Genomic DNA, 12,923 nt, shown 5'->3' with positions numbered 1-12,923 from the left:
TTGGGGAGAAAAAGTAAAAATTCGGCTGGCTGTTCTTGCCTCGTGTCCATGCATTCTCTTTCTTGGCAATTAATCAATCATTTGGCCTCCAAGGTTTTTTTTTTCTCGGTCCAAAAACGTCATTGACTGACTTTAAGTCTTTTGATTCCAAGCCGTTTAGATTCTGCAGTCTTTCTTTTTTCTTTTCTTTTTTTTTTCCAAAAATATTTACACGTACCATTCATTGAAATTTGATGACAGCGTGCTGTGACTCGTCGTGTGGTGTACTGTGGAGGCTGCCGGTGATATTGAACTGCTGGTCTGGTTTTCTGTGGATGGCGATACAATGGTTGGAGGTGTGGATGACTCGTACCCTGAACTTGCCGCTGGCGATGGCTGGTTTTGATTATTGGTGGCCTCGTGGACCTGCCATGATATGAAGAAAAATAAAATAATACAAATGTCAGTTTAAATAAAGAATATAGAATTCGGCAAAGTCACAACAGTGTAGTAGCCCAATAGCCAATACTACCCATTCAAATTCAACACATAATTAGTCTAATGCAGAAAGAAGGGAGGAGAATATAAATATAAAAACAAATGTCAATAATATTAACCTTATGAGTCCTGAAAAACGAACGTAAATGTTAGGCTATAGTAGGCTAGAACTGATCTCTCATATTCGGGTACCCAAATATCTTGTTTATATAATATAATATAATATATCAAACAAAAGCACATCACAATTACACATTCGTAGCCTATTAGAAATCATAATATATATATAATATATCACTTCATAGTTTACCTTCATGTGTTTTCGGAGGGAACTGGGGTGTGTGTAGGACTTGTCGCACATTTTGCAGAGGTATGGCTTGTCCGACGTGTGGACATGCATGTGTTTCTTGCGGTCACTGCTGTTCGCAAATCGCCTGTCACAGCCTTCAAATTCACACTTAAAGGGCTTCTCACCTATATGAAAAATAAAGTTACATTAAATATGTAGCACAGGGGGAATGCAATTCACATGATATCAAAATGACAAGAATTTGGCATTTGGTCTATTTCGTGTTTGCATCAATAATAAATAGTATAGGCTGTCCGTTAAAAAAAACGAAAACAATGCCCGCTGCCTTCTTAGATGCACCTACTCAAACCGTATTTATCATATTAAATAAATGTAGCCTATGTACTATAATACAAATAATAATATTAAAATACATTTAAAGTATCCAACATTTCACAAGAATTGATACATATTAAAATAGGCCTATCAAAAATAGTTAGTTGTGAACAATTAGTGGAAAAACATCGCAGCGAATATAGGCTACAGCTGCACATTGAATGAAAACATGTCACTTGGATTGCATGCACGATTTTAGATTTGAGAAGAGAGAGGGTCGCTTAATTCTTACCAGTGTGAGTCCTTTTGTGAATTTTTAGATTTTCCGATCGAGCAAATACTTTGCCACAGCCTGGGAACGGACACGGGAAGGGTTTTTCTCCGGTGTGAACTCTGATATGATTTACGAGTTTGTATTTGGCTTTGAACGGTTTCCCTTCCCTGGCACAGTCTTCCCAGAAGCAAATGTGGTTCGACTGCTCGGGTCCCCCCACGTGCTCCACCGTCAGGTGGGTCACCAGCTCGTGCATCGTACTGAAAGTTTTGTTGCACGACTTCTTGGGGTTCGACAGCTGCTCCGGCTCGATCCACTTGCAGATGAGCTCTTGTTTGATCGGCTGCCTCATGTACCGAAAGAAGGCCCCCGCTCCGTGGTGCGCGGCCATATTCATGTTCATAGGGCCGTAGCCATGCAGCTGGGTCGAAGCGTAGTGGTCGGACCGTGGGCTCGTAACGTGGCCATACTGGTCGGCCCGCCCGTACATGTCCCCGGAAAAGCCCAGTCGCATCTGGCTGTTCACCACGTTAGACGACGCGTGGCCCGCGGCTTGCTCGTGCAGCCCGGGGAAGAGCAGGTGGCCCGCGGCATCTGAGTGTCCGTGTGGCCCTGCGAAACTCCCCGCGGCGGAGGCGAACAGACTGTGCTGCGCGCTGGTGGCGTCTCCGAAGCCCCGATTTCTGAACAGAAAGTCCCGGGTGGAATTGAACGCCGCCGTGGAATATGAGCTGACGTGGGTCGGGTGGTGGTGGTGTCCCAGGGCGGCCGCCGCGTAGCCGGGCGCCTGGGAGGAGAACGCCGTCTGCCCGGAGCCGATGTCGTGCGAGCTGTGGTTTATTTTGAAGGCGCCCATGCCGTCCGCGAAAGGATTTATCCCCAACGCCACTTCTCTTTCTGTGACTTCGCCTGTTGAGTGATGCCGCGAGGAGCCGAAAGTAGTGACTCCTATGGTAGGATACTGTGGTCCTGCGTCCAAGAGCATCTTCAGGCTAGACTCGCTGAGGCGACTGAGAGCAGAAATAAAAAATCACGCACAGATATTCTCTCCCCCTATCTCTTTTGCCTGCACACAAAAAAATCTTGGCTGAACTGAGCAAACTCCCATCCACCGATTTTCTGTTTACTTTTAAGACGAGAGGAATTCCCTACCTCTCATCCAATGTACACGCAAATCATGTATACAATATTGTCTTTTGCGGTTTATCTTCCTGTGGCGCAACTTTCACCTCCTCAGTCGGCCGGTGAGCTCTAGACTGATAGTCGCAATCATTCCTGCAGATAAATGAATTGAAAAGACAACACAGTCCACCCCTGATGAATGGGAAAGGAGGGGGGCGTCACGTGACCTGGTAGTCGGTCGCTCATTGGTGAGAGCCCTTTCCCCCAGTAACATCCACTCACCAAATAACAATCCACGGTGCTGGGCCTACACTTCCATTGGTCCGTTTGCATCATCAATCCCAGGTATTGTGAGATTGCTGACTGTGGATTTGGTTAAAAGCCTGAATAACACCACAACAAAGTTGAGAGAACATCAAGCGACAATGGGCCTCGGTAAAAAGTCGAAGCACGTTTCGCAGTCAAACGACAGTGACAGTTTATAGCCATATGTGTCAGGCTGTCTTTGTTACACTTACTGGCCTATAGGGATTCTCTTGTGGTAAAGTTGGCAACATTTTTCCAAACATGGAACACTGAGCACAAAAAAAGCTAACAGCAAGTATTTCATACATGCGCCCAGCACCGCCCCCCCCCCCTCTCTCTCTCTCTCTCTCTCTCTCTCTCTCTCTCTCTCTCTCTCTCTCTCTCTCTCTCTCTCTCTCTCTCTCTCTCTCTCTCTCTCTCTCTCTCTCTCTCTCTCTCTCTATAGTTTCTCTCTCCCTCTCTCTCTATAGTTTCTCTCTCCCTCTCTCTCTCCTTGGTTGTGTTGTGTGAGTGCGTGCTTGCGCATACACGTGTTTGACTGTTTGTGTGAGTGCACACGCATGTTTGTGCTGAGAATGAATTAAAAAGGCATGCAGAAATCCATGGATTCAGTGTTATAACCTAATACACGAAACACAAAGAGAGGTGGTGTTTTCATGTGTGTGTGTGTGTGTGTGTGTGTGTGCGTGTGTGTGTGCGTGTGCGTGTGCGTGCGTGCGTGTGTCTTGTCTTTGGGGGGGGGGGGGGGGGGGGGGGGGGGTAATTTTTAAAGATCCAATCCATAATCTTTCTGATTATATGAAAATGTGGTATAGATCCACATGCATTCTTGACTTGTATAATGGAAAATAAGCTTGCTGGAAGATTATTAACCCATTGTAAATCAGAATACAGGTCTATTTTACTCCAGTATACATTCCGAAAGTAAAAAGAATTTACAACCGAAATACAATGAATAACTAATATAGTGTCTGTTATCAAGACCTCATTCGACCAATTAAGATAAAGGTCTCCAGTCTTATTTCTTACTTGTGGTGGTGGTGGGGATAACCATTTGTTTACGTTTGGATCACAGATCTGGTCTTTTATCAAAACCCCTCACCTCACTATGTATTTGCCACTCTGGCCACAGTACCTCTCATGTATAGCTTCGGAAAAGCTGGAGAGGGGAGTTTATAGAGTCAATGGTATACTGACGGCGAAGTCACTGTTAAGATGGCGCACTCTCCTCGCGTTAATTTACACGCCGGGTCTCACTGTCAATTTGTACACATACTGTAGCACCACACATAGCACGGTGTTTAAACCGTGTGTGTTTTGCAGCTAGTCTCCCCCCTCTCATAATGCATGCGTCCGCTGGAAGTCCCAACGACGGGAACATCTGTACCTCAGATTTTCCATATCGTTCTCACTTAAAACCCCACGCTGCTAAAGCTTCCCTTCAACGCACGGGCCTATGTTTAACCCAGGTCTGCTCTTAAGCGTGAAACAACTACTAGGCATTGCATGCGCTTGGTGCAAGTTACTCACTTTTTTTGCAGCCGAGTGACGCATCACTATTGCCTGTGTGTATGTGTGTAAAACGTTGTGGGTTGTCGAAGTTATCAAGTGGGATTTGCGGCACTCTCTGCAGGAACCCCCGGCTGCCTGAGTTCAAAGCCACATGCACCGTGCCGTACGAATCATTAAAATATATTCTTGAGTACTAGTTTTCTGCTAGACGTTCTCAAACTCACTCTTGAGAGACCTGGTGAAGAGCGAGTGTGTTGGTCTCAACCTAATATGCCTATACTTCAACATATCCTTCAGTTTTCTAAGTAACCATACTAGCTTGGCCCCACAAAACACATTTGGAGGAATCTTTCAACAGGTGGAAACGGTAAGATGGCATGTGATTGGATACAAAAATAAGGGAAAATATAGAGGTCTGTTCCCAGACTTGTAAAGACGTGAGGCTAAATCAGGATATTGTTGTGCAAAGACAACAGCTTTATATAATTACGCGTGACTGGGGCTGCTTTCGATATATCCGAATTGTCAATGTCTAGGCTATAAGCCCGTGCTATTCGAACGAACAATATATTAACCGTTTTATTCGTGTAACATTATTTCCCATAGATCAACATTTAAGTTTAACCCAGCTTGTATTGAACTCTGTGGGAAACAGCCGCGCTAGGGTTGTTTACGATTTACTGTCAACACAACCAAACGAAGCGGCGCTCCTGCTAAACTTATGCATGCGAGTATTACTGAATCTGGAATCCAGTGCAACTCCCTGCCCTGTGCGTCCAAGAGTGCACACACACAACTCCAGAACAGAAATAGCTGAGCACTTCAAAGTCTTGCGTTTCGCTGGCTGTTCCAGAGATGCCACCGGAGAGTAGCCTGCAGCTGCGACCATGCACTCCGATGAGCAAAGGCCATTCAATAAACATCGTTAACTTAGGGGGATCCATCATGTTTCACAATATTTACTCATTTATAACGTGCTGGACGTGGCGCTGCTGTCACCAAAGAATTTTGACGAGTCAATTACGATGCACAATCAAAGACACAATAGTTACGTCTTACTTTGGCATAAGCCCTTCGGCCATTGCATTTAAATAACCGCATGTCTGCTCGTTGTGCGTAATGTATATGTTACAGCGTGACGTTTGTTCTGGAATTTGAATGTACCGTTATTTGAAATTACTTATTAACTTAAATGATCATTAAGTTATGTTGTATTGCTGACACCCCGCCCACCCCAATATTTATCTTTCTACAATATTAGATAAATCACATAGCGGTAACGTGTCATGGTCGATAGTCATACCGACGCGTTTTAATGAACAGGTGGTGAGTTTTCTGTTTCTATAGCCTGCGGAAATGTATAGGCCTAAATGTTGACGTGCGCCTTTGTCAGGAGAAAAAACTTTCGGAGTATAGCTATCTCACTAGTTTTCACAAATTAGTTGTGAGTACATCATAATAGCTCCAGTAGTTTTAACAGATTTTCGACGAGATATTTGACATGAATCTAATGATAACTATCTGACCTCCTTTTGGGTCAGTTCACACGGTCATTTCTATTCGGCTCCAACTGCCATGACAGAGTGTTAAGTCCACTCATCCATTACACATAGAGGGACAAACAGAAACATAATATTGAGTATTTAAAAGCAGATTCCCCCCAGCACTATACATTGATACAAGCTAATGAAAATATAAGGGTATAGAAATACAATTTGGGTATTCACTGCATCATGTAGAACTAATGTGGAATGCAAAATAGCCTGGTGGTTATTTGGTGGTATTTAAAGAAACTTTACTAAGCACGCATATCTACAGACCTAAATGATGTCCAGTATGATGGAAAGTCATTTTTCCTGCACAGTTGATATGCTCGCAGACGTCATGGAAGTCCTGGGAATATATCTATAGTCTATAGTCTAGTGCATTTTACAGTGATATTCCGTTAAGTTTTAAGAGGATATTGTTCCGTGTGTGTCCCCTATTGTTTCATTAAAACAATAGAAAGAAAGAAAAAGAAAGATAATTGCACCCAAAAAGGTAAAAACCGATAATATATTGTTTGCACAAGGTTTCTAATTTTGTAATATCATACTTTTTTTTTATCTCAAGAATTCAATAGCCCATATACTAGCATATAGTCGACTTTTTAGGCAGCGATTGCCGTCAACGAGCCTCTCAAAATGTAGGTTTGATGGTATTCAAATCATATACACGTTTATTTTAGTTTTATTTTTGAGATTCCGCTTCCGTGCGTCTCCCAATGGCACCACCTCCTCTGACCTGATCCGTTCTCCTTCTGGGTCTAATCCCGACAGGCTACGTGAGCAAAATTGCGCTGGATCACAACAACAGGTCCCGTCTATTACTTTTTGTCCTCTCTCCGGGACAATGGACGCTGCTCACCCTATTCACAAATACAGAGACGCCGATCCCGCAAAGTAAGCTATACAGGAGGAGAGGAACGGGCCGAGAGGAGGTGACGGGCAAGAGAGCGGATATGTAAATATGTTGCATGTCAAATCGTCTATTTTTTGGGGAATTACCACAGCGATTTCGTGAAACTTCCCCCGCGGAACTTCCTTTTCTGTTAAGTTCCCCAAGTTTCCACGCCGGCACGTAATCTTTTAACGTGGGTAATGTTGTGCGTAATTTGTGCGTAAAGTTGTGCTTCATACGTTACATGGTAAAATTAAGATATCGTTGAATAATTTATGATCCATGCAACTTTTATAGTGACATTATGCATACTCTTGCAACGCTGTTTATTTTAATCGCATAACCAAACGAAGGCAAATTGCTATTTCATAGTTCCGTGGATTTTGTTCACAGTAACAGAAGACGGACGACAGTAATTCTGGATTCAACTTTTGAAAAGTAGTTTTAAGTACAATAATCTTTGCATAACAAACTACCCCCCCCCCCCCCCCCCCACCAAGTGTTGCCCGAGGCATCGCGCATGCGCTCTTACTACTCGCTGTCACTAAAACATTTTTCTTCACATTGGAAACTGTCACAAGTGACGTCAATCACGGAGCTCTGACCAATTAGAAAGCAGGGTGATTGTTTAGCTCCACGGGTTGCTGCGCCTACCATGAATCTCTATTCAGTATCAAAGCGTCCTGCTGCTGCCTCTCAACCGAATGGGATTCCATGTAGTCTGCAGATAGAACCTTAACTTCAGAAAGTTTGTATTTTTTTTCTCCTTCTATTTTTCATTGCGATTAAAATATATTTGTCATCATCATTATTGTTTTGCCTGCTGTCAAAGTTATTCTGAAATTAGGAGTAATGAGCGTGGATGCTTTGGGAAGCCCTGTGATGGACCCTACGTTTTCCAAGCGGAACACGGCGCTGAGATTAGTTGACTTGGCAGGGGCTCACCACCATCACCATCATCACCACCATACCCCTCAGAGCGTGACAGGCTTCCCGGGTTTAGCAGCCATCCACACTCAATGGCTCACGCGCACCCTGGGGAGATTACTGCGGAACCCCGCCTGGGGCCGAGTCCATTCGGGCCAGAACACATGGGGCACTCCTCGGCCCTCAAAATCAGCCCAGCCCATCATTATCCACACCACCATCACCACCACAATCATCATATGGCAGGCCACAGTGAAGTGGTCTCCAGTCAAAGGGGAGCTTTTGGCCCGGTGCAGGCTACGGTCCCCTATTCTATGTCCCACACGGCCCAGGCGTTATCCGCAGGTAGGGATTTCCTCATTCGAAGAGATCTGACAGCTCAAGCCATGCCAGTGCTGACCGATCAGACTCCCGGTTCAACTTCTCACCACGGAATGTTTGTCTCAACAACAGGTAGCTATCCGGGACACTATGGTCATCACCCCGATGCTGGGAACCATACCCTCTTCTCCGGACTCCACCACGAACAACCTAACGGATCACCGGGTGGTCAAGCCTTGAATGGACAAATAAGGTTAGGAATACCAGGAGAAATGTACGTTAGGTCTGATCACTTGAGTCAAGTGGCAGGCTCCAGGGCTGATCCCTTCTCTGCGTCGCCATTGCATGGCTACGGTGGTCTGAATCTGAACATGAATCTTAGCGCTCATCACCACGGAGCCGGTGCCTTTTTCCGATATATGAGGCAGCCGATCAAGCAAGAACTTATTTGCAAATGGCTGGAGCCGGAACACTCGCCGAAGAAACTTTGCTCCAAAACGTACAGCACTATGCACGAACTGGTAACGCATGTCACGGTGGAGCATGTCGGAGGACCAGAGCAGGCAAACCATATATGTTTTTGGGAAGAATGTCCGAGGGAAGGAAAACCATTTAAAGCCAAGTACAAACTTGTAAATCACATCCGAGTGCACACCGGGGAGAAACCCTTTCCATGTCCGTTCCCTGGCTGTGGAAAAGTATTTGCAAGATCCGAGAACCTTAAGATTCATAAAAGGACGCACACAGGTTAGTAGCCACATCCACAGGGAAACAACTGCATGCATGGCTTAAATGTTGGTTACAGTGAGTGTGTATCTGCAACAATGATTATACGTTTAATTTATGTTATGATTAATTGCACAGCCGACTGCACAAAATACAAAATTACATTTAAAAATGGTTAGGCTTTATATGAAGATATATTTAATGTTTAGATATGCTAACGTATAGGCTAAGCTAATTTTCATTCTTATATATATATTTTTATTAATTCACTTTAACATCTTTTTAGATTTTTTCCACGAAAGCTATTGATAATGTAAACACAAACATATGAACCCATATGGTTGCGTCATTCCACGTGTAAGTGCAGGCTCCTTATAGCTCTCTGGGCGCAACAGTTGCTGTGTGACCAACTGAATGTTGCTCATTATGAGCTGCGTTAGTTGTCGAAAGTTTGACTGAGATTGAGTTGGATGATTGTGGTGGACATAGCCTACAGCTCACCCATGCGTTTGATGTGTTCGCTCGTGTTTACAAGTTACAACAAATCAAATAGTGGAACGAGGCCCACTCCAGCTTTATTTAAGTCATCTTGAGGCTATTGATGCCTAGGCGAGTGCATGCATGCTTTAATGTGTTGTTAAAAAAGAAGACATTTTACAGAATGAAAGATGAATATTGATATTCAGTGTAATTTATATATTTTTGCAGTTAGACTTTCTTAATTTTAATTTCTTAATTGCTCCAAAAACCCATGTTTAAAATGTGTACCTATAGTGCTGTATAATAATAATAATAATAATAATAATAATAATAATAATAATAATAATAATAATAATAGTAATAATAAATAAATATAATAATACAAATAATAATGATAATAATAACAATAACAATACTAATAATAATAATAATAATAATAATAATAATAATAATAATAATAATAATAATAATAATAATAATAATAATAATAATAATAATAATAATAATACAAAATAAAATAATATTATTCATAATAATATAAATAATGATGACGATGAAACTAGTTATGGTTATTGGAACTATTATTCGTGCAGATATAGGGGCGTGGTTGTGGTTGCACTTGAAAACTCTTCTGGGCCTGAAGTCTGCATGCTTTTGTAATGGTCAGCAACAAGTCTATAAGAGCAGACTGCTTAAAGGGGGCGCCACCAACAGGTTGGCAACGCTGATTGCTTTCTAGACTGCCTAGTCGATTAGCCTACTTGATGGACACGTGCATAATGTAGCTGGGATGCAGTTCTAATTTAACCTTTAAAGAGATAATGACACGAGGTGCATGGTTCCCGAAGCACAATATGGCTGCGTGGCTCTGTGAGCTGTGACGTTTTGGAAAAAGGGGGGACGAACTCGAAGCTGCGGCCTCAAAATGTCGAGTCAGACAAGAATACATTCCTTTGTCGGCGGTTGCACGGCGCTCCCTCTGCTCCATTTCTGTAACCTATATGTATTATTCATATAATTTGCTCACATTACCTAAGTACAAACCTGTTAAATAATTTCTGCGTGTTGACTCCCAAGGGGGCTGGTCTTTGGTATCATGTTTAAAACCCAGTCGAAGCTGTGGTTATGACTGGGGTTTCCCCCTGGGGTCTCTTCCTAGACGGTTTCTTGTAGTACACTAATATCCTTGATTGGCCCTCTCAGCCCAACAGCTGAAGGTCAAATTGATATTCAACCCACAAGTGTAATTAGACAGAAGCAATTACACATTCACACGAGCACTTGTCATAGGAGAAAAATCAGCATTGGGTGATTTCCGTGTAATTTATTCAGATTGTCTTTTTTGCCTTGTCATAGCAGGTGAAAATTCTTGTAGGAGGCTATTAAGACACACTTAGCTTATAGTATAGACATACCCAATAGGCTAACGCTCGCAGATTCAATTAACATTTCGTGTAGTTATACGAGTTATAAGGCATTCTGGGCGCAGTGGAACATGGAAAGTATAATAGGTTTTTGCTGTCTTGTGACTGCAGGACTGTTGTTACATTACCTTATTTTGACTTGTTACCTGGCCTGGGTCTCCTTGAATAGCCCACATAGCATGTTGGCATTGCCATTTTAGAAATCTTTCAATTTCATAAAATGTAGCGTTTTTGTTGTATTTTTTTCATTTATTTTGTCAAGTCTCAAATGTCATGTTCCTATTATGTTCTACAGGTGAGAAGCCCTTCAAATGTGAGTTTGACGGCTGCGACAGACGTTTCGCCAACAGCAGTGACCGGAAGAAGCACTCGCACGTCCACACCAGCGATAAGCCCTACAACTGCAAAGTGAGAGGTTGTGATAAATCCTACACACACCCCAGCTCATTGAGAAAACACATGAAGGTCCACTGCAAGTCTCCGCCACCTAGTTCAGGCTACGAGTCTTCAACCCCGTCGCTGGTGTCTCCCTCGTCAGACTTGGGCCGGGAGCCAGGGGGCTCGTCGCTTTCAGAACCGGTGGCATCGTCCCAGCCCGCTAATTTAAGCGAGTGGTATGTCTGCCACAGTTCGGGTGCCAGTGGCACGCACACACCACCCAGTGGTTCGTCCACACCTGACCAAGCAGACGAGCCACCTTACAGAAATCCTGAGCCAAGAGACACTTATTAACCCTTTTTTTCGGGCTCGAAAAGTGCAAACTAAAGACACGTGCTGATAGTATTACCCAAAGCACAACGAGAGAATATATTTCAAAGGCTTAACTATTCGAAATGGTTTTGGCATAGTGCCTATATGCCTGTGACGGGCCGCTGGTATACCACGACATATCCTGTAAAAACAACAACAACAACAACAACAACAACAACAACAACAACAACAACAACAACAACAACAACAACAGAAAAATATAATAATAATCGGTAGTCTATCTGGTACTGGTTTATTGTAGGCTAGGCATGTATACAATTATTTTGTAAATTGAGTTTTGACTTCAATATCTTTTTATTTATTTTTCAATCTGACGAGAACAATTTTGTATTATGAACCAAAGTGTTTCAGCTGGGGAAAATGTACATTTGTAAATGTCTAAGTTTAAATGTGTTGATGTCAAGTTATTTTGTACCTCTTAAAGCAGTTTGATTGTTTACTAGCCTACAGTTATTTGTATAGCATACACTCTTTTTCCAGACTTTTCTTTTTTCATTTGTGCAGAGGGTCAAACATGTTAACGTTTTCATGGGCCTGCAATTGGCGTACACAACAGTTAAATCATAAATGTTTTATCAATGTGGGCATTTTGTGATTTTTGTATTATTGTCGTCAATACTTTTTTAACTTGAAAATGTGAAATCGAGTGGCACTCGAAATGTGTACCAAACTGCCTTGTAATTTGTCAGTATTTTGAATAAACCTGGTATGACAAAAGGGAAATATTTGCTGAGCTATCCGGGTCTGTGGAATTATTTACTTATTTTAGGAAAATGACCACTAATTACCATTTAGGCTATATGGTTCCGTCACCTTTCACCTTCCTTCGCCTTTGGATAACAACTTCAGACTTCGTGCGGTAGGAAAATAGCCCATTAAGCTCATGTTTGCTTTTCTTAACACTTTAGTTTTTGTTTAAATTTTTTATTTTCTTAAAAGTGCTGCTCCAAAATCCCTGCCCACATCTCTGTCTTTGTCTTAGCCTTGGTTACTTATGCAGGTCTCGCTATCTCCTATAACTGCGGTTTTGTGCAAACATGGGGCAAAGTTTGATGAAAGGCTACAATATTCTCATCCAGACTTCAAAGAACTTTTTGTACAAAGAGGCATTTTTTCACGACGGTGAATCATCATGGTGAATTAAGATTTCTATAGCAATAGCCAAGTCAAACTCAAATGATATGGGGCCAAGTCCGAGGACTCCAAAGCCTGTTGAAAAGAATGTAATATTTGCTACCCATGGGGTAGGAAACGGTAATCTATGTCCTTTATATCTTAGGCTAGGCCTATACAAAGAAATAAATATTCTTTTGCTAAAGGCCTATTTTACGATAATCAAAGGAGAAGCCGATAGAAAACGGAGTTGTGTCACACCATAATAGACTTGCACCGCATAGCTGAATTTGAGATGAATAGATGAATTTAAGGCGGAAGAATATTATAGACACGCTGTTAAGTTTCTTTATGTCAAGGATTGGCAATCATGAGGACTATAGTACAATTAAAATGACATGTAAAC

At 42.4% G+C, this 12,923-nt stretch overlaps 2 protein-coding genes across 2 annotated transcripts; one reads left to right on the top strand and one right to left on the bottom strand.

Moving 5' to 3' along the window:
• Positions 1 to 207: 207 nt before the first annotated feature.
• Positions 208 to 2,361, bottom strand: zic1 (zic family member 1 (odd-paired homolog, Drosophila); the record flags this gene model as incomplete). Its single annotated transcript, XM_084326101.1, has 3 exons — positions 208 to 405; positions 788 to 951; positions 1,395 to 2,361. 3 exons carry the CDS (start codon positions 2,359 to 2,361, stop codon positions 208 to 210), a joined length of 1,329 nt encoding a protein of 442 aa, XP_084182227.1.
• Positions 2,362 to 7,607: 5,246 nt separating this feature from the next.
• zic4 (zic family member 4) lies at positions 7,608 to 11,365 on the top strand (the record flags this gene model as incomplete). The annotated part of the gene is given in 4 exon segments (XM_084325829.1): positions 7,608 to 7,743; positions 7,746 to 8,027; positions 8,136 to 8,750; positions 10,929 to 11,365. Coding segments are annotated over 4 exon segments (1,470 nt in total).
• Positions 11,366 to 12,923: the final 1,558 nt, after the last annotated feature.

This window comes from Notolepis coatsorum, assembly GCF_963971535.1.
Source record: "Notolepis coatsorum genome assembly, chromosome: 12".
Classification (NCBI taxonomy): Eukaryota; Metazoa; Chordata; class Actinopteri; order Aulopiformes; family Paralepididae; genus Notolepis; species Notolepis coatsorum.
The sequence above is the reverse complement of the archived record's forward strand: the minus strand, read 5'-3'. Positions and strand labels throughout refer to the sequence as shown.